The sequence below is a fragment of the Ascaphus truei genome, chromosome 1 (genome assembly GCF_040206685.1).
Source record: "Ascaphus truei isolate aAscTru1 chromosome 1, aAscTru1.hap1, whole genome shotgun sequence".
Lineage (NCBI taxonomy): Eukaryota > Metazoa > Chordata > Amphibia > Anura > Ascaphidae > Ascaphus > Ascaphus truei.
The window spans coordinates 341,168,561-341,191,548 of record NC_134483.1 but is presented as its reverse complement, the minus strand read 5'-3'; the positions used below and the strand labels follow the sequence as shown (position 1 = coordinate 341,191,548).

Here is a 22,988-nt window from a genome sequence, read left to right as displayed (position 1 = left end):
AAGGGGATGGACAATCTAACTTATGAGGATAGGCTAGCTAAATAAGATTTATTTACATTAGAAAAGAAGCGTCTAAGAGGGGATATGATAATTATATACAAATATATTCGGGGACAGTACAGGGAGCTTTCAAAAGAACTATTGATCCCAAGGGCAGTTAAAGGACTCAGGGGCATCCCTTTAGTTTGGAGGAAAGGAGATTTCCCCAGCAACAAAGGAAAGGGTTCTTTACCGCAGGGGGGCGTGAGATTTTTTTTGGGTGGGGCGCAGGTGGTTGCAGGTGTCACGCGCTCTTCCCCGTGGCATTTAAATTAAATGCCAAGGAACAGCGCGAGGCCTCTGCATCCTCTACTTACCGAGGTTCCGCCGGCTTATTGACGTGTGGCCATGGCAACACTGCGCGTCACGTGACGTTACACCCAAATGATGATGGCGGCGACGCAGGAACAGAGGGAGCAAGGCAGGGGTGCGTAGCAAAATACGTTTGCGCCCCCTGCTTTACAGTAAGGACAGTTAAAATGTTGAATTCATTACCCATGGAGACTGAAGACGGATACAATAGATTTGTTCAATAAAAGGTTGGGCATCTTTTTAGATGGGAAAGGTATACAGGGATATACCAAATAAGTATACATGGGAAGGATGTTGATCCAGGGATTAATCCGATTGCCAATTCTTGGAGTCAGGAAGGAATTAATTTTTCCCCTTAATGGGGTTTTTTGTTTGCCTTCCTCTGGATCAATAAGTATAGATATAGGATAAAGTATCTGTTGTCTAAATGTAGCATAGGTTGAACTTGATGTATGTCTATTTTTCAACCTCATCTACTATGTAACTATGTAACAGCTGTTATAGCATTCTGTTTCCAATTAATACAACATCCTGTACTATGCTGTTATTGTACCAGAGAGCGTAAAGCTGTATTAAAATTGTATTTTGCATTTGCTATTTTAAATCAGAAGCTTATGGGACATGAATAGCGAGGGAATAAATTAACTCCCTCAGTTCCAGATGTGCCCTCAGTAAATGTCTGTGCAAGGCATTCTACGGCACCTTGGAGAACTGCAGATCTAACCAATTTAAACCCTTCAGACACTAATCCCCTGACCACCAGTGGTCTCTGAAGACTTAGGCTAGGTCCCCAGTGTAGGCGGCGCGCGCGCCTCTCACCAGCCCCTTGCCTCCTCCCTGGCTGTCTCCAGTGCCCCCTCGCCTCCTGGCTCACTACACACTGACGCGTCAGCCAGCAGGGGCTACAACAGGATTGTGTTCCCGTGGTGCACCAGGAAGCCAATCAGAGAGGCGGTTTGCTCCTGCTCCTGCCCCTCTCATCACATCCACTTTGAATCCGCCTCTTTCAGCTTCTTTGACCCGTAATCTTTGATGCACGACCCCTCGTGCAGCATTTGCGGGGGGGGGGGGGGAGGGGGAGAGCGAGCGGCGGGGGACTTTATTTAATCTTTTTCAACATAAATGCAGTCATGGCTGCGCCCACCTGTCCTGTTTTGGCCCCGCCCCCTACGCCCTCTGCCTGCAGATCGCGGTCTAGCGCTGTGCACGTGCTGCCAGGAGGCCGGGCGCGCCTGCAGCAGCCTCCAGAGGGACCTTAGCCTTAAGTGGTGGTCCATGAAGCCTTCAAAATTTCACATCTGGCAACTCTCCTGCATGTGTATATCACTACTGAAGGCTGCATTTCAAGATGTCAAGTATTTTTGATTTGGTGGCTATAGATACAGATATAGAAATTTATAGAGGGATATTACTCCTAATTATGGTGGAAATAGAAAACTTAGAGAACCCCAGATTTGAATGATAACCCATCATTACATCGTCCATAAATCTGTCCATCCTATTTCTTGTTTGGTCACCAATCCTATTATAGTTGGTGATAATATTCAGTAGTACTGTGTTCCGTTTTGGGGACCATATATTTTCAGGACATCCGCAGTTTAGAGGAGGGCTACTAAAGTGTTGCATGGTCTACATCAAAAAACTTATCAGGAAAGTCAATAGGTATAAGAAGGAAGCATGATTCAGGGAAAGTGTTAGAACAAGGTCATGCTCTATAATTGAAGGCTGGCAGCCCCTCCTGTTTCTAATGGCAATAGGAAGGGCTACTTAGTGTGGTTGATTCATGGAATAGCCTCCTGACAGAGGTGGTAAGGGCTAATACATTTATGGAATTCAAACATGCTTATGTTACATACACCTCTATCGTAAATACGGAAGAAAGCCAAGTAGCAAATGGGATCTGAGGTTTCACAGCATATAGGTAAATGGGCAGACACGGTGAGCCAAGTGGTTGTTTATGTGCTATCAAATTATATGTTTATATGGAATTTATAGGCTTCAAATGTTTTAATGAACAGATATCCTCGTTAAAAGGATTACAGAACAGTATTTTTAGATTTGACGAGATCATACGGGTCATAGATTCATAACCCACTTACAAATGTTTGACATGTCCCTCACATTAGAATCATTCCTTGGCCAGTTGGGATTTAAGGATACTGTCAACCTGCTAAGTTGTTTTCCGAAAGATGATCGCACAAGTATTTAGTGGAATGCATTTCACTTTCCAGTCATAGTGTACGCTTTTATTCTTTACACATGTTGCAATACTTTTTTCTAGTTCCAGTTTTTGTTTTGGCATCTTTCTAGACAGGTGTGGCTGAAACCTTTGCCAACATGTAGTGCCAGACAATGCAGGCATAACTGAATTCGTAATGCTGGCAGATGGGGCCGTCTGTGTGTTTTTGTAACTCGCCATGTACCAGCATTTTTGTATTTCTTCCGTACTCGTTGGGAAACACGTTGATATAAATTGACAGGTTTTGATTTACTTCTGTGCTAGCCAACTTCGATTTATACCATATCTAGAAACAGACTAGGCAACATTCACATATGCTGATACTTACTGTGTCTGGTGTCAATGTTCTTTAACAATTCAAAATTGAAGCAGAGCCCTCTCTAGATGGTGACTTAAAACATTTCTTTGCAACAGTGAAGAGGGTAGTTAATCATTTCTGTCTGCACCCATAACCAGGTCTCCAGCACCAGCAATTTTACCTTTCGGCTTGCTGCAAAGATTAATAACGACAGCTGATAAAGTAATCAATACTGCCAACGTGGTGAAGCACCCACATTTTGGTACTCATATGTATTCCTCCATTATTCTAACTGTATATGTGTCCTCGCAGAAAAATCCATGATACCTAGACATTTCAATTGCTCAAGAACTGGAAGAAAAGCTGATCCTATTAAATTCATACTCGCCTGAAGCTTCATTTTTCTACACCTTTAGCTGTTTGGCTAATGATGGCATAATAACAACTTTAAAAATGCAGAACAAAAATAATCTGTAGATTATAGGACCAACAAACGATTGCATCACAAGAGCTTAGATTGGCAAAGCCCTCCGGATCATTTGGTTACCATGGAAACAAACATTTAATGGGGGGAAAAAATGACAACTATTTAACCTGTCAGGATGTGCCTGGTAAACATGCTGCTGCCATTAGCTCACTGGCCCAGATTCATTAAAAGGTGCCATGCTTTTCCAATCCTTAATTCAAGTGGTCGTGAGTTAAGGTGTACACCCTTTGGTGCATTGATTGAGCCTTTGTTCTGTGAAATGTGCTGCGACCTCACTTATTGCCACTGCATCAGTTTGGCCATAATTAGGCTGAAGGTGCCCAGTCACTTAAGAGATTAAAAAGCATTTTCTAACGTGCCGAGTTTCCAGTTCAGGTGGGTGGAGGCGTGCCGTTAAGGTTATGGCAAATGTGAAACCTATAATTTAGGAATCGCCACTTACAGCGGCACATGGTCTCTCACAACAAACTGATGTGAAAGTTGGGAGCAAGGCAGCCTTCTTGTGAAAGGCTTTTTTGGACAATTCTTCATTCAGGACAGTGCAATGTATTGCCATTTGTTGTATGACTTACGATTATAAGCTTTGTCTGATCCATTGACAGCTTTGCGAATCCTGTGGTATTTTCCACCTTTTGACTGCCTACAATACATGGAGTAACTATTTTGCACATCAAATTAAAGTGCAGCTAGGAGTACATTACCACACCGCAGATAGTCGGTTGGGAACAGTTACCAATGTATTCTGGGGCATAGGTGTGTTACCTGTAAAATGTTGCGTCCCAGCCTTTGTTTAAAGAAGCCGCAGCATCAGAACCTGGGAAGAATGGAAGAGGCTTTTGCTGTTCTCTGAACCTTCTTTTTATTAGGTATTCCACATTCAGGTGTACAACAACCAGTTCCCCAGCGTGATGTCTCCATACAGAGAGTAGCCAGCAATATCTGCATTAGAAAGTGTGCATCCTTTCACTGAAGTTCCACAGACATCCTCATATCACATAACAGCAACAAGGAATGCAGAAAAAGAACAACCTCCTATCACACAGCAACAACAAGGAGTGCAGCAGCCCCAGGGAAAGAAACCCCCTCCCTTTTATTACTGATTAATTTGGACCAAACCAAATTAAGTATACCACACAGGGGAGTTGTCTCCTAAAACTTACACAATTAGCAAACATAATACACTTCACACAACATACAATTTTCTATAGCAAGCCCCAAAATAAACAACAGTACCTTTTACAAACATCCCATGCATGTCTTTACTCTGCAAAATAAATGACATTCAGTATCACTTACTTTAATTCCCCCTCCATGGTATAATCTACCCTGGATGGTATGCAGGAAGGAAACACCCTTTTCCTTTTTAACAGGGACTGCCCATGGCTGTGTAACATCAAACTGTGTTTAACACCAACCACACCTGCATTGTACTGACTGACCTCAGGACACCACATTAAAGGTTAGTAAAGTTTCAGATAAAGGAAACAAAAAAAAAGATCGCTGGGTCCAGCAAAAAAAGACAGAAACAGAATGAAAGAAAGATAAAGTGGTGCACTTGATGCCAGAAAGCAAACATGCATTTAACTTATACAAAAGTGCAAGCAGCCCTGTCACATTCCCACATACCCCTGCTTTGTAGAACTTTGTATGTGGTGAGTTTTTTCTTCTCTGGGATTTAAACTTTCTCTATTGTAAAGTTCATATGCACTAAAACATTTAATGTCTGTAAAACAAATTTCGTTTTGGTTACAAACAAATAAAGGTAATTAAACAACTGCATTAATATGATATCCATGGGAACCAACACATTCTTAAAGCAATGTTTTTATATAGATCTGGCTTCATGCAAGTGGGGTCACAGCCCTTATGAATGATTCAAATTCTGCTACATGGCAAGTTTACGGTCTAAACCACTTAGCCAAGTATAGTTTAAAAACACAATTCTTAAATCTTTATAGCTTTAGATTTGAACATCTTAATTATTAATTCAGTAGAAGCAGAAACCATTTTATATACAAATGTTATTGACTTTCGCATGCATACAATTGTACTATCTTACCAGTTTATATAGTGTACAACAGAGTTTCTCTGTTAAAAATTACTTGAGGGTCTTCAAAAACGCCTCTCCTTATCAGAGACTGCTATAACAATGCCTTGTTGTCCTTTATCCAAGGGTGGGATCCACCCCCTCACAATTCAGAATGTGAAATGTGCAATAGATGGAAAGGATTAATACAAAATATAAAAATAGAACCCAAGAGAAGACAAAAGCTTAAACACTATTCTGTTAGTTACACTTCCTTTTAAAAAAATTAAAAAGAATGGCATGTTACATAATCTTATTATAATTATTAGTGGGTCTCAGTATTTGATTCACTCCCATCAAACTCAAGTTAATTCAGGTGCAATATACCAATGTTTAATTTTTTTCTTTTCCCTCGAATTTAATGTCAAAGCCAAGTCTCTAGATGTGTCATTGTTGAATATAATTTTAGCGCGTGGCTACCTTTCATGGATCACATTTGTAGATTGATATATATATATATAAATGTTCCTTTTTGTTATACTCCTGTTTCCCCTATGTCGAGCCTGTTGGTACCAGACTGTTCCTTTCAGGGTTTTTTTTCCTTGTCATCACTTTAGCTTTCATTATGTCACTGCCTTGTTTTAACGTATTCCTTTTTTTGGGGTGTGCATGTTCAGTATTAACATTGCATTGCAATGCGTTGCACCCTCTGAACGCAGAAGGGTTAATGGTCGGAGTGCTGCGATTTTGTTACTTTGGAGTGAGCTGTTTACAATGTGACCGCTGTGCAGAACTACTGACCTACATCTGTTGTAATCCATGGCAATGATGCAGGCCAGAGCTGGAGAAGAGGGTGGGATGTTGAGGAATGAACGTGCAGCATACACACGCCATTGTTTAGAGTGGTTGTATCTTTGCTCTGTGCTGGAAGATGGACGTATGTCTACAGTGCATTCTGGTATGGTTAGTCACATTGGTTAAGCAGCAACAAACTAAAATGGTTAAGCTACAAGTGGTCTTACCTTTAAACTGGTTTCTGAGTAACTACCCTAAAGCTGGATTTTAGTGTATAACAGACCCTGGAGAACTTTGAGCTCTGTAAACTGGTTAGTTCTAAGTTACTCCTGGTCTCTAAAGCCCCCTCCATCACCCGTCACTAAAAGAGGCTGATGAAGATGCTGTCAACATTAGTGGTTACATACAAATCCTCATTAGGAAATTTGTATATGGTATTCTCTTCCTGAGGCGATCCAACGGTGAAGTATGTATCGTTTTATTTATATAGCGCTAATAATGTATCCAGCACTTTATGGAACTACATGTACAAAGTTGTATAAAAACTTTTTGGAAGTGTATTGCAACTTTAAGGTTTTTTTGGTCGGTTATATTACTGTGGCGAAGATAAATGTGTACAAATCCACTGTCAATGTTTGTTGCAACTGCCCTGCAGCTTAACCCTTTAGCTGCTAGAGGGGCCTGCAACGCATTGTTTCACTGTCTGACAGCGATAGGGTTAACACATACAATGGTGTTCATCGGTGTTAGTGTTTTTAATTCTTTATTGAAATGGAGTAGTAGTAGGAAGCAGCAGTAATTATAGGTTGTCCTCCAGTAGCATCGTTTTTAGAAACTTAGAGGCTTAGTACTTGCTGTTGAGGGGGTGTTAACACAAATGGCTTCCTAGCTTTAAAACATCTTCAAAGGCGGCCTACAGTGGTATCGTGTGTAGAGGCCACTGAGCTGTTTCTGTGTTCCCAGGAAGCATCCCAATGTATGCCTTTAGCTATACGCATGCTGTGGGAAAGGAGTGTGGGTCGAACTTTGCTGATATCTGTTTCTAGTATGTTTTTAAAGGCCAAAGTCTATCACAGAGAACACAGGTGAACAAACAAGGAAATGTTTTTTTTGTTTTGTTTACAATCTAGCAGAGATAAGGCTGCACTAGTGATATTCTGTCGGCGTGATAATCCTGGCGTTTAACGAAACATCTTTTCTGACACGGTTTTCAGGCTAGAGCAGTTGATGGTGTGCAGTTAGGCCCAGTATACATCAGGTTACTCTGTGTGGCGCAAGTTTAGCCTGCCAGTATATACAAGCACGGTATCGGTGCAGGTGTGAATACCACCTCCTGGACAAATTACTGTGTTTAATGTTTACTTTTACACCACAGACCACCTAAAATATTGTGTTCTGTTGTCCTGTCCCGCCAGAATTTATAAATCCAATCAAATAAGCTTTATTGGCAGAACAAACAGACATTTCAGTATTGCCAAAGCGTGAATAATAGGGGGTGGGGTACAATGATAAAACAGTACATGAATAATATGGGGTAGGGTATAATAGTTACATAGTACATGAATTATAGCGGGTAGAGTACGGTACGTGGGTAACAGTTAAACACAGGGATGTGGGGGTTAGTTGGCGTCTCTCAGCCGGTGGCAGGTGCTGATATGTGCAATCAGTACTGCTGTGGTTTCATCTCCCAGGAGGATTGCTATTTTTTGGTTCTCTTATATATTAAAGTTCTGGTTACGAGCCGAGAGTTTCTCCAGGTGGGCACTCCTCACTTCAGAGTATTGTGTGCAACGCAGCAGGAAGTGTTTCATCTTCTACATCTCCTAGCTCACATCTCTGGCACAGTCTCATCTCCCGGGGCTTCCAGTTGCGTCTGTGTCTGCCTGTTTCTATTTCCAGGCTGTGGGCGCTCATTCTGTACTGGCCCGCGGTCTGTCTTTGCTTTGGGTCTTTTACCTTCAGTAGGTAGGGTGCCAGAGTGTGTTCTCTGTAGGCGGTGGTAGGTCTCGGCTTCTTTGATGAGAACTGGATATAATTTTCCCACATAGTCACATACTGCTTCTTAATTTCTCTGGCAATTGAGTTGATTTGTTTTTTCGGCAGGTTGTTGATCTGTGGTGTTGGAGTGAGAGGACAAGTTGTTTGGCACAGGGTTTAATGTGGAGGTCCTGGTTTTTCATTGGTCTGTAGCAGTAAGCCTGTGGATGGCTGTTGTTAATCTGAGCCCAGAATGTCCGTGCTCTTGTACAGTGAGCAGTAGAGGAAAGCGGCCCAGCTCAGCCCGGCATGCATTGTTTGATGTACTACTGTGTACTTGGAGAAGGTGTTTGCAGAATTCCAGATGCAGTATTTCATTTGGGCTGGTATCCCATTTTGTGGAGTCTGGGTATGTTACAGGGCCCCACACCTCGCTACCATACAGAAGGATGGGTGTGATGATGCTGTTGAATATTTTCATCCAGATTCTTATTGCTTGTTTGAGGTGGTAAATCTGTTTCCTTATTGCATAGAATGCTCTGCGGGCCTTCTCCTTCAGTGTATTTATGGCTAGGTTTAATTTCCCTGATGAGCTGATTGTTAGACCAAGGTATGTGTAGCTCGCTGTCTGTTCCAGTGCATTGCCATTCAGTGTGAATTCCGATATAGTTGGATGTTTTTTTAGATTTTTTCTGGAATACCATTATTCTGTTTTGTTTCTAGGTTCACAGAGTGCCCTGGTATGGCTAAATTTTTCAAGTATTGCCAGTTTCTGTTGGAGGCCTTGTTCTGTTGGAGACAGCTGGAGCAGATCGTCTGTGTATAGTAGAGACTTAATCTCTGTTCCAGCCAAGTTGAGCCCAGGTGCTGAGGAGGATTCTAGGGCTGCTGCAAGCTCATTGATGTATATGTTAAAAAGTGTGGGACTCAGGCTGCAGCCCTGTCTAACTCCACGGCCTTGATGGAAGAAGTATGTCCTTTTGTTATTAATTTTCACACAGCATTTGTTTTCAGAGTACATACTTTTGATGGTCTTGTATGTTCTCCCCCCTATTCCGCTTCCTAGTATTTTCAGCAATAGACCTGGATGCCAGATGGAGTCAAAGGCCTTTTTAAAGTCCAAAAAGCAAGCAAAGATTTTGCCCTTGGACGTGCTTAATGATCAGACGGTGTAGGGTGTAGATATGATCTGTGGTGCGGTGGTTTGGCAGGAAGCCTGTCTGGCTCTTACTCAGTACACGGTGCTCTGTCAGGAAGGTGAGGATTCTGCTGTTAAAGATGCTGTTGAACAGTTTCCCCTGTTGCTGACACAGATGCCTCTGTAATTGGATGGGTCCAGCCTGTCTCCTTTCTTTTGGATATAGATTATCAGTCCTTCTTTCCACAGTTCGGGGAAGTAGCCAGTAGTAAGGACCAGTTTGAACATTTTCAGTAAAGCTTCTTGTATAGATGCATTGTTGTACTTCAGTATCTCATGTAGAATGCCATCTGGTCCACTGGCTTTCTTGGTTTACAGTTATATTTGTTTGGTGAAGATTTGTTTTTGTTCTAGTCAGGTTTTCTTTTGGGATTTCTTAGTAAAGGTCATCAAAGTAGTTTTTCCAGATGTTGCCATTCTGAATGGCCAGGTGTTTGTTACTGTGTTTTGTATCCAGATGTTTCCAGGTTTGCCAAAAAAGTATTTTCATCCACTGCTTCTTCAATTCTTTCTGTTTTTTTGGCAATGTGGTTTCGTTTTTTTCTTTCTTAGGGTGCTTCATGTGTTGGTGGTACCTTATTCGTAGTTCTGTATTGTTTGGGTCTCTGTGTTTTTGGTTTGATATTGTTTGCAGGCTTTTTCAAAGGATGTTGTATTCCGTATCAAACCATTTTTCTTTGATTTTGGCATTTGTTGTTGGTTTATTAGGGCTGGTTTTTTTTCAGGTTTGATTTCCTTGCTATTAGATGGAATATTTTGTTCAAGTTTCTCACTGCCAAGCTTACTCCGTGTTTGTTCTGCTCGTAATTTGTGTTCTGGAAGCTTTGGAGTAGGTTTCCGACTTCTGAGCTGTTTGTTTCTGTATATGTCGCAAGCCTCGGTTTTGTCCATTTGTAGGTGGCTTTCAGGCTATGAAGGTTGGAGAGGGTTTTTTTGTGTTGTGCTTGGTTTGTCTGGTCTCTTAAGAAAGAGATGGGTTTGATTGTGGTCTGATAGGGTTGATGCTGGTGTGACTTTGAAAGCACTGATGGCTTGTGGCTCTATATCCGTGATTGCGTAATCCACTACGCTGCTGCCCAGCACAGAGCTGCATGTGTCTCTGCCCAAAGAGTCTCCTCTGATACCATCCATTGATAATATACTGTCCCAGACCGTGACACAGGTTTAGGAGCTCTTTACCATTCTTGTTTATTGCGCGGTCGTTGCTGGTCCTTTGGCATGTCACAGAGCTATGACAGTAAGTGTTATTTCCAAAGATGTCGATATTTCCCTCTGTAGATATGTAGTCCTCCTGTTCTCTGCATGTTCTGTCGCTGAGGTCTCCACATATCAGCACTTTACCCAGGGTCTTTTTTGTAGTATTTGGAGGTGGGGGGGGTGGATGTATGCTGCACATAGGTATGAGTCATATTGGTGGGTGAACATGGAGACTTTTATTTGTAGCCATGAGGGTATCTCCTCTTTTTTTTATTGTGTTTAGTTGGCTTTTAGCTCCTCCTTTATATATCTCCTTCAATGCCAGGGAGTAATACCTTACTCTGCAATGGAAAAACTATGGTAATGTATGATAGCGTCACTGCATGAAGGTGCGATTTGAGGTTGGTCACAGTCCCACGCAGAACACTGTTATTGAATCCTCTGAAACTCTTGTGATATTCTGCATTATAATGGGTTGTTGTGTAGTCTGGGGGAACAATTTCACATGTCTGTAAATTTAATGCACTATACAGTGCTTCTCAAGCAGGGAGCCATGCCACCTAATGGTGTCTCAGATGAACTTAAATGGTTCCCCAGGACAAAAATGTTTTTGTTCTCATGTATTGATAAAAGATCACTGCATCGTGTAATCATTTACATTTATATGGAAAGTTCTATGGAAACTTCATTAAACCGAACTATTTATAAACTGATAATGGATCAGTAGGAATTATCTTAGGAGTAACGTTGAGACACTGGGTTTAATACACAACTTTGGTAATCGTTTTTGACAGATCTTTTTTTAGTGTTGTGGATGTTACTATAAATCAGAGCCAACTAGGTAGGTACATAAGGGTGAATGTACTTAATATGCAGTAAGACACAGGCAAAACATAGTGGGGCGACTACATTTCCAAGTTAAACAGAGACTGTAACAATTCCTTAAAAATACATGCCTGTTGTATTTTTAGGAGGCAATTGTCTGCATTGAATTAATCTTGTTGCCATTTATACACCTTACAATTTACACTGTTAAATTGCCCCCCAAGACCCACCCTCTTCTGAAATTCTAGTTGGCAAAATCTGGCTCCCCTTTTCTAAGCCCATCTTGCTTGCTGGCATCTACCGCTCCCCTAAAGCCCCTCTACAGTCCCTGACTGACATCACCCAGTTTCCTGGCTCCATTTCCTCTCTGAATGAGATGAATGAGCTGTTAGTTCTTGGGGATTTCATCTTCAATTGGCTCGACCCTTAACACCACAAAATCCAGATAGAACTAAAGTCACTTAACCTAATGCAATTCATTTCCCAACGCACACGGACAAACCTGAAATCTCACAACCATTCCTTGCTAGACTGGATTCTCTCCTCAAATCCCAGCAGAATCCAATCCTCTGACATCCTTCCTGATATTTTCAGTGACCATGCAATAGTATACTGTGTAAGGAAAATGAAACCACCCCAATCAAGCCCCAGAGTTCTCCTCACCAGAACATTTAGAAACTTTAACCCACAACAGTTTCTGGCTGACTTTACCAACTGTCCTTGGCAAAGAATCGATTTAATTCCCGACCCCGATTCTGCGCTCGACTATTTCCAATCCAAGTTCTTAAAACTCTGATACCCATGCTCCACTACCCAGAATAAGAGTACGGGGGGCCACCTTCCATGGGTTACACCTGACCTTTTAGCACTCTACCAGTTCAGGGATGCCTTGTGGAAAAGCTACAAAGTAACTGGCACTACCAATGATCTCAATCACTACAGATGCCTGCGGAACATGTGCACAAGGCAAACAAGACATGCAAAAGCACAAAATTACTCTGACAATCTACACCAGAATTAATCAAACCCAGCTAACTTCTGGAAGGTTATCAACATATTCCAGCCTTTTTAACCATCAACAACCAAGTAATATCACTAAGGAGGATATTACTCTGACAAACCCCACTGACATTGCAAATGCATTCAATGACTACTTTGTTGGGTGTGCTACTAACTTATTAGCGTAACGCAACACAAACCACAAACATTAATCTCATCCTGGGAGTATCCCTATAGTCCCACCCCCTCCCAACGCTGTCCACAGTTTTCAACCTTAACTACCCTGCTAAAAGTTTGCAATGAAATCCAGTGTGGAATGTAATTGGGACAACTCACTGGTGCAATTTTCCTAGATTTTCCAAAGGCTTTTGATACTGTTGATCATGCTATCATGCTTAACAAACTCCAGTGCTCTGTCATAGGGAAACATGCTTTAAACTGGTTTCAGTCCTACCTATCAGGTAGGTCCCAACATGTGTCCATCTCAGGCTCTATCTCCAACCCCATGGATATCACCTGTGGTGTCTCACAAGGCTCTGTTCTGGAGCCCCTGATCTTCCCAGTGTTCATCAATGATCTTCCTACAACTTGTAAGGGAGCTTCAATACACATGTAGGCAGATGACACAATCTAATCTGCACACAGCTCTAGCCTCTCCGACCTTGAACACATACTTCAATCTGACTATTGAGATTCGAAAATTGAATTTCCCAAAACAAACTGTTTTTAAACACTGACCAGACTGTAACAATGGTATTTGGGACCAAGACTACATTTCTAAAGCTTCAGTGATGTGAGCACCAGATCAGAACCAACGCTAACACCACCCTAACTCCTGTTACCAGTTTTAAATACCTGGGCTAATGGTTTGACTCCAACTTAACATTCGGGATGCACATTGATACCCTGACATCCAAAACCTATGCCAAACTAGGTGTACTTTACTGGAACAAATCCTCCCTAAGGGTTCGCTCACACAGGCTGCTGTGGGACCGTGCTTGCGTTCGCGCCTCCGCCGCACGCTCCTGCAGCCCACCGACCTCTGCAGGCGTTGGGTCGCGGCGTTTGGGGGTGTGTTACGGGCACGTCACCGAGCTGGTTTGCCTCTATTGGCTGAACAAGCTCACGTCATGCGACAGTAGCGCCAAATTTCAATACGGGTTGTGGCGGCAAAATGTCGCAGCTACAACGCTGCACTTTCCGCCGGTGGAGTTTTCAGTATTAAAACTCCCACTGAACAACCTGAAATTGCGACGGACCTTAGCGCGCACGTCGAATCGCCTTCTGTCTGAGCTGGCCCTAAGTCTGCTGGTCAGAATTCGTATCGCACAGCTGATGCTAATGCCAATTATCGACTATGGGGACATAGTATACATCTCAGCACCCCAAACCCATCGTAGCAAACTTGACACCCTCTACAATTCTATATGCCATTTTGTTCTCCAATGCAACTACAATACACATCACTGCGAAATGCTCAAAGAACTAGATTGGTCATCACGAGTCTAGATACAAAGTACATTTTTCCTGTCTTGCCTTCAAATACTTTCTGGGCAAGCTATCCACCTATCTGAACAAGCTCCTTACCCCTACCACATGTAGCACTTACAACTATCTGGCCGCTCCTTCTCTTACCGTGCAAACAAACTGGAACAGTCTACCGGAGACTCTCACAGCCTCCACCAGTTTGTTCTTTCAAAACTAAAGCTGTCTCACATTTTAATCTGTTCTGTAACTGTTACATACGCCCATAATATATATATTATCTTTAACTGTGCATGCAATGTCTTGTATATAATGTATACCCTGTTCACTTATGTAACTATGTATTGTAACCATGTATTATTTGTCATCTAAGGCCGCACTTATAGTGCTTGTTACGTGATTTATGACATCACGCGTTGCCAATGGCAAAAGTTGTAATTTTGATTTTTAGCGACGTCGCTGGCGACAAGGCCAGTGACGTCACTAAAAGGGGCGGGCCGCATCATTTGGTTTAGAGACAAACGTGGCGACTGTCTCTAAAAAACAAAAAAAAAAACAAATCAAATTTACCCAGCGTAAAAATTTTTTGGTTGCTCCGTCGCTGTTGCGCTTACTATAAGCGCTTGCGACGGAGTCCATGTATTTGTTTCGGAGCGACGTCGCCGGCACTATAAGCGCAGCCTTAACTCTATGTATGTATGTATGTATGTCTTTATTTGTATAGCGCCATAAAATGTACATAGCGCTTCACAGTAGTAATACATGTCATATAAATAGCAAATATAAATAACACATCATGGGAATAAGTGCTTCAGACATACTGTAAAAGTAACATTAAGGAAGGAGTCCCTGCTCCGAGGAGCTTACAATCTAATTGGTAGGTAGGGAGAACGTACAGAGACAGTAGGAGGGAATACTAGTAAGTGCGTCTGCAGGAGGCCAAGCTTTGTGTCATGTGTCCATGATTATCCTGTGCTACTCATATGCTTCTTTAAGCAGATGTGTCTTAAGGTGGGTCTTAAAGGTGGATAGCGAGGGGGCTAGTCGGGTATTGAGGGGAAGAGCATTCCAGAGGTGTGGGGCAGAAAGTGAGAAAGGTTTAAGGCGGGAGAGAGCTTTAGATACAAAGGGGGTAGAAAGAAGACATCCTTGAGAAGAACGCAAGAGTCGTGATGGTGCATAGCGAGAAATTAGGGCTGAGATGTAATGAGGGGCAGAAGAATGTAAAGCTTTAAAAGTGAGCAGTAGAATTGAGTGTGAGATACGCGATTTAATCGGAAGCCAGGAGAGTGATTTCAGCAGGGGAGACGCTGAGACAGATTTAGGAAAGAGTAGAGTGATTCTGGCAGCAGTGTTTAGGATAGATTGTAGGGGAGACAGGTGAGAGGTAGGAAGGCCGGACAGCAGGAGGTTGCAGTAATCGAGACGTGAGAGAATGAGGGCCTGAGTCAGAGTTTTAGCAGTTGAGTAACAGAGGAAAGGGCGTATCTTTGTGATATTGCGGAGGAAAAAGCGACAAGTTTTAGAAACGTTTTGAATATGAGAGGAGAATGAGAGAGAGGAATCAAGTGTGACCCCTAGGCAGCGTGCTTGGGCTACTGGGTGAATGATCGTATTTCCAATAGCAATGTGGAAGGATGTAGTAGGGCCATGTTTGGGAGGTAGTATAAGGAGCTCTGTTTTTGCCATGTTAAGTTTCAGTCGGCGGATGGCCATCCAGGATGATATTCCAGAGAGGCATTCAGAAACTTTGGTCTGTATAGCAGGTGTAAGGTCAGGGGTTGAAAGGTAAATTTGTGTGTCGTCAGCATAGAGGTGATATTTAAACCCAAAAGATGTGATTAGGTCACCTAGAGAGAGTGTGTAGAGAGAAAAGAGAAGGGGTCCCAGGACAGAGCCCTGGGGTACCCCCACAGAGAGATCAATAGAGGAGGAGGAGGTGTTAGCAAAAGAGACACTGAAGGTACGATGGGAGAGGTAAGAGGAGATCCAGGATAAAGCTTTGTTCCGAATACCAAGAGTATGGAGAATGTGAAGGAGAAGAGGGTGGTCCACGGTGTCGAATGCTGCAGAGAGGTCGAGTAATATGAGCAGAGTGTAATGACCTCTGTCTTTGGCAGCGTGGAGGTCGTCAGTTATTTTAGTGAGGGCTGTTTCAGTAGAGTGAGCAGTGCGGAAGCCAGATTGTAGAGGGTCTAGTACAGAATAGGTGTTGAGAAAGTGTAGCAATCGAGAGAATACAAGACGTTCAAGGAGTTTGGAGGCAAAAGGCAGGAGGGAGACAGGTCGATAGTTAGAAGGACAGGTAGGGTCAAGCTTGCTGTTTTTGAGTAATGGTATAACGGTTGCATGCTTGAAGGATGAAGGAAAGGTACCAGAGTAGAGGGAAGAGTTAAAGATCTGTGTGAGCATAGGGATTATAGAAGGAGCAAGAGGTTTTAGGAGATGGGAGGGAATGGGGTCAAGTGGGCAAGTGGTAGAGGGCGAAGAGGAGATCAGCAGTGATACATCCTCCTCCGAGATAGCAGAAAAAGAGTCAAGAAAGACAGGAGGAGAGTTGGGAAGCATTGTGGGATGGGAGGAGGCAACAGATGGGATGTTCTGCCGTATGGACTCCACCTTTTTCTTAAAAAAGTCAGCAAAGTCCTGAGGTGAGATGGATGAAGAAGAGGAGGCAGCTGAGGGTGGTCTGAGTAGAGAGTCAAAGACAGAAAAGAGACGGCGTGGGTTAGACTTGTGTGTGTTGATTAGTGATGAAAAGTAGGTTTGTTTAGCCTGAAAGAGGGCAGAGTTGAAACAGGATAGCATAAATTTGTAGTGAATGAAGTCTGCGAGCGTATGAGATTTCCTCCAGAGGCGTTCAGAGGAACGAGTGGAGGAACGCAGCATGCGTGTGTGGGAGTTTAGCCAGGGTCTGGGGTTAGAAGGGCGAGGACGGCAGAGAGAAAGTGGGGCATGAAGATCAAGAGAGGAAGATAAGGCAGAGTTGTAGTTCCTGACCAGGTTGTCAGGGTCTGAAGTGGAACTGAGAGAGGAGAGGGAGGAGCGTAAAGTGGAATCAAGAGCTGGTAGGTTAATAGAGTGCAGGTTTCTGCAAAAACGAGGGCGAGATGGAGATGGAGATGGAGAGAAGCGAGAGAGAGAAAATGAGATGAGGTGATGGTCAGAGAGAGGAAAAGGGGAAATGGAGAAGTCGGAGAGAGAGAAGTTTTTAGTGAAAACCAGGTCTAAGTAGTGGCCATCCTTGTGGGTGCTGGCTGCAGTCCACTGTTGAAGGCCAAAAGAAGAGGTTAGAGAAAGAAAGCGGGAAGCCCAAGGGAGAGAGGGGTCATCAATGTGGCAATTGAAGTCCCCAAGGAGAAGAACAGAGGAGTCTGAGGAGAGAAAGAAAGAGAGCCAGGATTCAAAGTGAGAGAGAAAGGCAGAAGGGGGATGAGTAGAGGAAGGTGGGCGATAGATGACCGCCACATGGACCGGGAGAGGAGAGAAGATCTGGACTGTGTGAGCCTCGAAGGAGGGAAAAGCAAGAGAGGGGGGAATAGAAACTGTTCTGTAACGGCAGAGAGAGGAGAGCAGGAGCCCCACGCCTCCACCCCTGCCATCAGGGCGTGGAGTGTGGGAGAAGGAAAGGCCACCGTAGGAGAGGGCAGCTTCCAGAGCAGAGTCAGACTGAGTGAGCCAGGTCTCAGTTATAGCAAAGAGAAGCAGGGAGTGAGAGAGAAAGAAGTCATGCACAGAGAGGAACTTGTTAGAAAGGGAGCGAGCATTCCAAAGGGCACAGGAGAAAGGGAGAGAGGAGGGAGGGTGGCAGGGGATGGGTATGAGGTTGGAGGGGTTAACACCAGAAGGCGTAGAAGTTGCATGTGGGAGGCGAGGACGAGCGCATGTAGAAATAAGGCAGGGACCAGGATTGGGAGAGATATCCCCAGAAGCAAGGAGGAGAAGCATGGACAGAAAGAGAATGTGTGAGGATGATTTGTAGGGGTGTGTTTTAGTGCAGGCGGCATAACTGTATGGTGACAGAGGGCGCAGGTAAGAGAGGAGTTCATGTGAACTGAGAAGTGGTGAAGTAAGGAGAGATGGCGAAATATGAATAGAGTTAGAGACATGAGGCTGGTGGAAGGAAGTGCATAATTTGAAAATAAGTGAGGTTACAGTAAATATAAAAAGTAAAGGTGGCATCACAGCAATAGTAATGTGTTGAGATGTGCAGAGTGGGATGATAACCTCCTTTCCAGCGTAGTTCAAATGCAGGAATCAGAAGCAGTAGAGTGTGTCCACTTTTTCCACTTCCTTTTTTAAACTTCCACTACTTGAAAGATTTCTACTTAAAAGCATTTCTGCTTAAGAGCAAAGGCTGCTAGCAGCAATGGCTGTTGTAAGTTTACTTATATACATGTAGAAAGTCACCTGGTTGGTACAACAAACTTAATTAGCACATGTGAGCGTAGTTAAACCAAATTGTTTTTCAAAGGTGGGTGTTGTCTTGCACAAGTGTGAAAGATGAATTACATTAAGGCAATAGGGGGATGATTTCTACACAGACAATTTGAGATGTTTTACCTAAATTGAAGTAAATTAGCTAAATAGACAGCAGGGTATGAGGATTGCAGGACACACAGACAATTTGAGATGTTTTACCTAAATTGAAGTAAAATTAGCTAAATAGACAGCAGGGTATGAGGATTGCAGGACACACAGACAATTTGAGATGTTTTACCTGAGAAAAGACAAGAGATGAGATGCTCAGGACACACTTGGTAACTTTCAATGTATTACTTCCTGGTAAAACATTTGATAAATAAATAAAAATGTATTGGTTTTGGCTCTGAGGGATACTGGGCTAACAGTTGGCCTTACTAGTATTGCAGGATTTATAGTCACACGGGTGGATTGTTCTTCCACTGCATGAACTGCTTTATGTTTAAATATCACAATTATAACGTTTCTTAAATAACAAAACCTTTTCAACCGTGTTCCTTTTGTTTGAAAAAACAAATGGCTTTCTCCTGCTGAGACGTGCACGCCTTATTAAAGTTTTAGTTGGCTGACATATTTTACTAAACGGTTAAAATTCTTCTTTCCCAATTTTTTTAAAGGCGTAATTTTTAGCTCTAGGCACTTAAAAAAAAAAAAAAAAAAAAAAAATATAACGAAACTTTCTTTTTCCCCTCGATTCTCTTTTTTTGTTTGTTATGGAAGAATACATAAAAAGTGGATTTTTAAACATGAAGTCACTGTAGGCAAGCAGCTGTTTCTCTGATACTTTAACTTCCTCTGAATGTTTATCCCAAAAGGGTGGGACCCTTCTAGGCCTGCGCTACGGTATAAAGGCAGTTACAGTGTGCTGTCTTATTATACTTCGGTTTGCTGCATTGGTGATGCCCTTGTGTGAAACTGGAAACTGGAAAATGGTGTGAAAAATACATCACCCATAGGGAGAAAACTCTTTCCATATTAGCAATATCCATTAGTTTCAGGAATTCTGATGGATAGAGGCACAGTAGACGTTGGAATCTTTGTTTCATTTTGTGTTCTGCTTCCTGACTAAATTGCAGCGTCAAATTTAGTTACCGTATGTTCTTCACCAAATCTATAGGAAGAGGAAATAGTTGGTCAACCAGTCTTGGATGTTTTGATGTAGCCTGACTTCAATGTTATAAACATGACTTCTAATGTAGCTGTATGCTGACCGGAGGCTGCAACACACTGTTCATCCTTATAGCAGCAAAAAGGGTTAAAACAGCAGTCTATTATTCAATAAAAAAAAATTCAAGTAATAAAAAAAATACAGCAGTCTACTTAATTTATGCAGTTCTATAACAAGCTTTTTATGTGGTCATGGTGCCATCCTGATGTACGTCTATCTTTATTTATATAGTGCCATCCAGGTACATCGCACTTTACAATATACATGACATATTTAAGACAGGGGAGCGTGAACTTTTGTTACTGCGCCCCAATGCCTTGCTTCCCCTGTGCTCACCCCCCACCCCCCAACCTTGATGCGGCTAAATGTGACACCACGTGAAGCGCGGCGTCATGAAGACAATAGCATCAAGGTAAGTTGCAGAAGCCTCACGCGATGCCTTGGGGAAGAGCACAGGGCCTCTGCAACCCCCACTCCCCCTGAAAAATCTCTCACCCCCCAATTTGCGCACCCCTGGCTTAAGACAAAACAATTGGAAATGGAGTCCCTACTCGGAACGCTTACAATCTATCCAGATGTATCTACTTATCTTAGCCAAGGAAAACAATGTGTGTCTGTTACATACACACATACCTTGATAGGTACATAGTATATGTATAGCTATATCTCAGCCCTGTTATAGTGCAATCCGATACAACGCGGATCCGCTTATAACACGGTTTGAGCGTGTCTCCCAATAAAATAAGCAGCAGATCTCCTTCTGCCATGCAGTTTTCTATCTTCCCTGCTTTTCATGTACCAGGGAGTTTGCTGCCTGTGCCGCCGTCCCCCCTCCCCCCTAGCTCCAGCATCAAATGACGCGGCAGGGTCATGTGACAACACGTCACCATAGCAATGCAACATCACGTGACCCCGCGTCGTCATTTGACGCCGGTTACCATTAATGGGAACTGCACGGTGATCTGCTGTGACAGATGATGAAAAGGAAGGATTGGGTTTATAGAGCACGATTTTGGTTCAGAAATGAGAAGACAAAACCGCCAGCAGTATGGAATAGTTAATGCAGCATTTCATGCACAATGTCTCCCTTCGCTCTGAAGGTGGGTATGCTGCATTGTAAAGTCATTTAAAGTATGACTACATATTGATGCAGCTTGCAGAACATGACGCCTCAAATTACTGCTGTCTCTTAGTATTTACAGTTGCTGGTCCAATACTGCCTTAGCATGTGCCCTGTATACCGCTCATTCGTACCCATAATGCCTTCTACCCTGCCACTTATTGCCCTACTATAATGCCATCTCTAGCCACTACATGCTCTCTAGCCCTCAATTAGTGGTTGTATAATCTCCCTGCATGCTCCTTGGAGCATCAGATCTGAAGTAAACCTTTATTGTATAACTTCTTTTATTATACAATTTGCCCTGCAGTGCCTCAGGGTTGCAGACCTGACTAAGACGTGACTGTGCTCACAAGTGATCTTTTTATTTGCTGTTTGTGTGTGTGTGTGTATGTGTATATAATAAGTAGCAACACATTATTAAAGCTAATCATGACTATTTTAAAAATGAAATGCTGAATATTTAGATCTCTGCGTTTCCAAAAAGCTTTTGTTGGTATTTGATGTCTTTTTAATAATGGTCTTTACTTTTATCACAAAGCTTGAAACTTGGATTTTGTAAAGAACTTTTGACCGTGATGATAAAAAGAAATCCACGTGTAAACCTAATGCTCATCATCTAAATTAGTCGTGCAACTACCATTTAGTACTGATTTTTGATGGAGCTTTTACTGCCTTTTGACTAGTAGCTTTAAGACTGTAATTCTCTTGCAGGTGGAATCCTTCATTCTCGACCAAGATGATTTGGAAAACCCAATGCTGGAGACTGCTTCCAAACTGCTTCTATCAGGCACAGCTGATGGTGCCGACTTAAGAACAGTAGATCCAGAGACACAAGCTCGACTAGAGGCTCTGCTGGAAGCCGCAGGTATGTCCTCCCCTTATGAGAGTGGGCTACTGTTTTATAAGGGAAGTCTACTTAAGCAGCACTAGGTAGGCATATTTGTGTTCTTAAAGGTGGTTTGGCCACTTAAGTGCCGAGAAATTGATCAAAATCAACTTTAAAGGAGCCAGTTCCCAGAGCTGAAATTAATTCAGTTCAGCTCTGGATACTCCCTGCTTCCCTTAATACCCTTCCCCTTTCCCCCCGCCCCAAAACAAACAAAACGCAAGAGGTGTAGTGCCACTTTAACCTACTTCATTCAGTTGCATGCAGCTATCATTTTGTGGGAACCTCTGCAACACCATGTTTTAAGAATGACCAATAAATTGTTCTGGAATAATGCATACTTAAATTATCATATTGGAGTTTTTAAGATACATAATTATTAGTACATGATTACCAAACCAATAGGTCAACAAAAAGAAAGCCCATAGCTGTGATGTTGATATTCAAGTATATGGTACCAATTTATCTTCTGGATAAATGGATGTCCAACTGGGCATGCTTCAGTGACCATGAAACCACCATTTTATATAGTTACCTAGCCAGTTTTGGCTCCAGATCAACGCTTTCTCTGTCTTCTCTGCTTTGCTCTTGGGGATCCCACTTTGGCTTGCTAAGAAATGTGGTGTTGGTGCCAGTGGCAGTTAATGGTGCAATACAACCTACTCAGGGCACACAATTGATTCTTAAACAATAAATATTTAAGCTGCAATCCCCTCTACTAACATCCAAATATATGTATATTTATTTCCGGTTTATCATTGTGACGGGCTGCTGCTGAATTTAGCAATGCCATCCTTAATTCTGTAGTTGCATTCCGGCGATGATATTGGCTGGAAATGAGCCTCCAGGGAAAATGGTAATGCCTGCTTCTCTGCAGACACATTAATACAATAGATGTCTTTGTGGTAACAGCTGATTCCAGTGAAATAATAAGCAGGTGAAACAGCAGCAAAAAAAGTTTTGGGGGAGGGGCAGGCAAGAAAATGCCTGAAATAGGTCACCACAATACAAACGAACAGTTTGCCCTCTATCAATCAAGGCTACCCATATATTTGTAGGAATACAATTGCATCCTTGAGCTCTTGTCATTGAACGCCCCAAGACCAAATAAATGTAACGCTGATCTTTTTAAAGAATTGTACTTGCGTTGACAAAATCTAAAAGCAAACTGCATATACAACCCCTGGTTGAAGAGGGAGGAACTCCCTCTCTCTGTTTGTTCTTGCCCCTATAAAACTACGCATCTGATCATATAGCATAATGCAATAAGACGGGGAGACACCTTGTGGTGATCAGTTTTATATATTGGTTTACCAAGGTAATCCTCCGGCAAACTAGGTATAATCCTTTGTTTTGGGGTTTCCGCTCGCAAATACCATCTGTGACCTTTACAGATGATAAGTCTGCTCTGGATTTTGTGCAGCGGGGAGGAAATACTATTCATGATCACCT

General features: G+C 42.6%; 1 protein-coding gene across 9 annotated transcripts in view; it reads left to right on the top strand.

Moving 5' to 3' along the window:
• Positions 1–22,988, top strand: part of ANKRD17 (ankyrin repeat domain 17) — a 133,130-nt gene that overhangs the window by 50,963 nt on the left and 59,179 nt on the right. For all 9 annotated transcript variants that reach the window (XM_075608153.1, XM_075608143.1, XM_075608133.1 and 6 more), the window contains one exon: positions 21,362–21,515. In XM_075608153.1, coding sequence (XP_075464268.1) covers positions 21,362–21,515 — 154 coding nt within the window. The remainder of the gene's footprint in view (positions 1–21,361; positions 21,516–22,988) is intronic.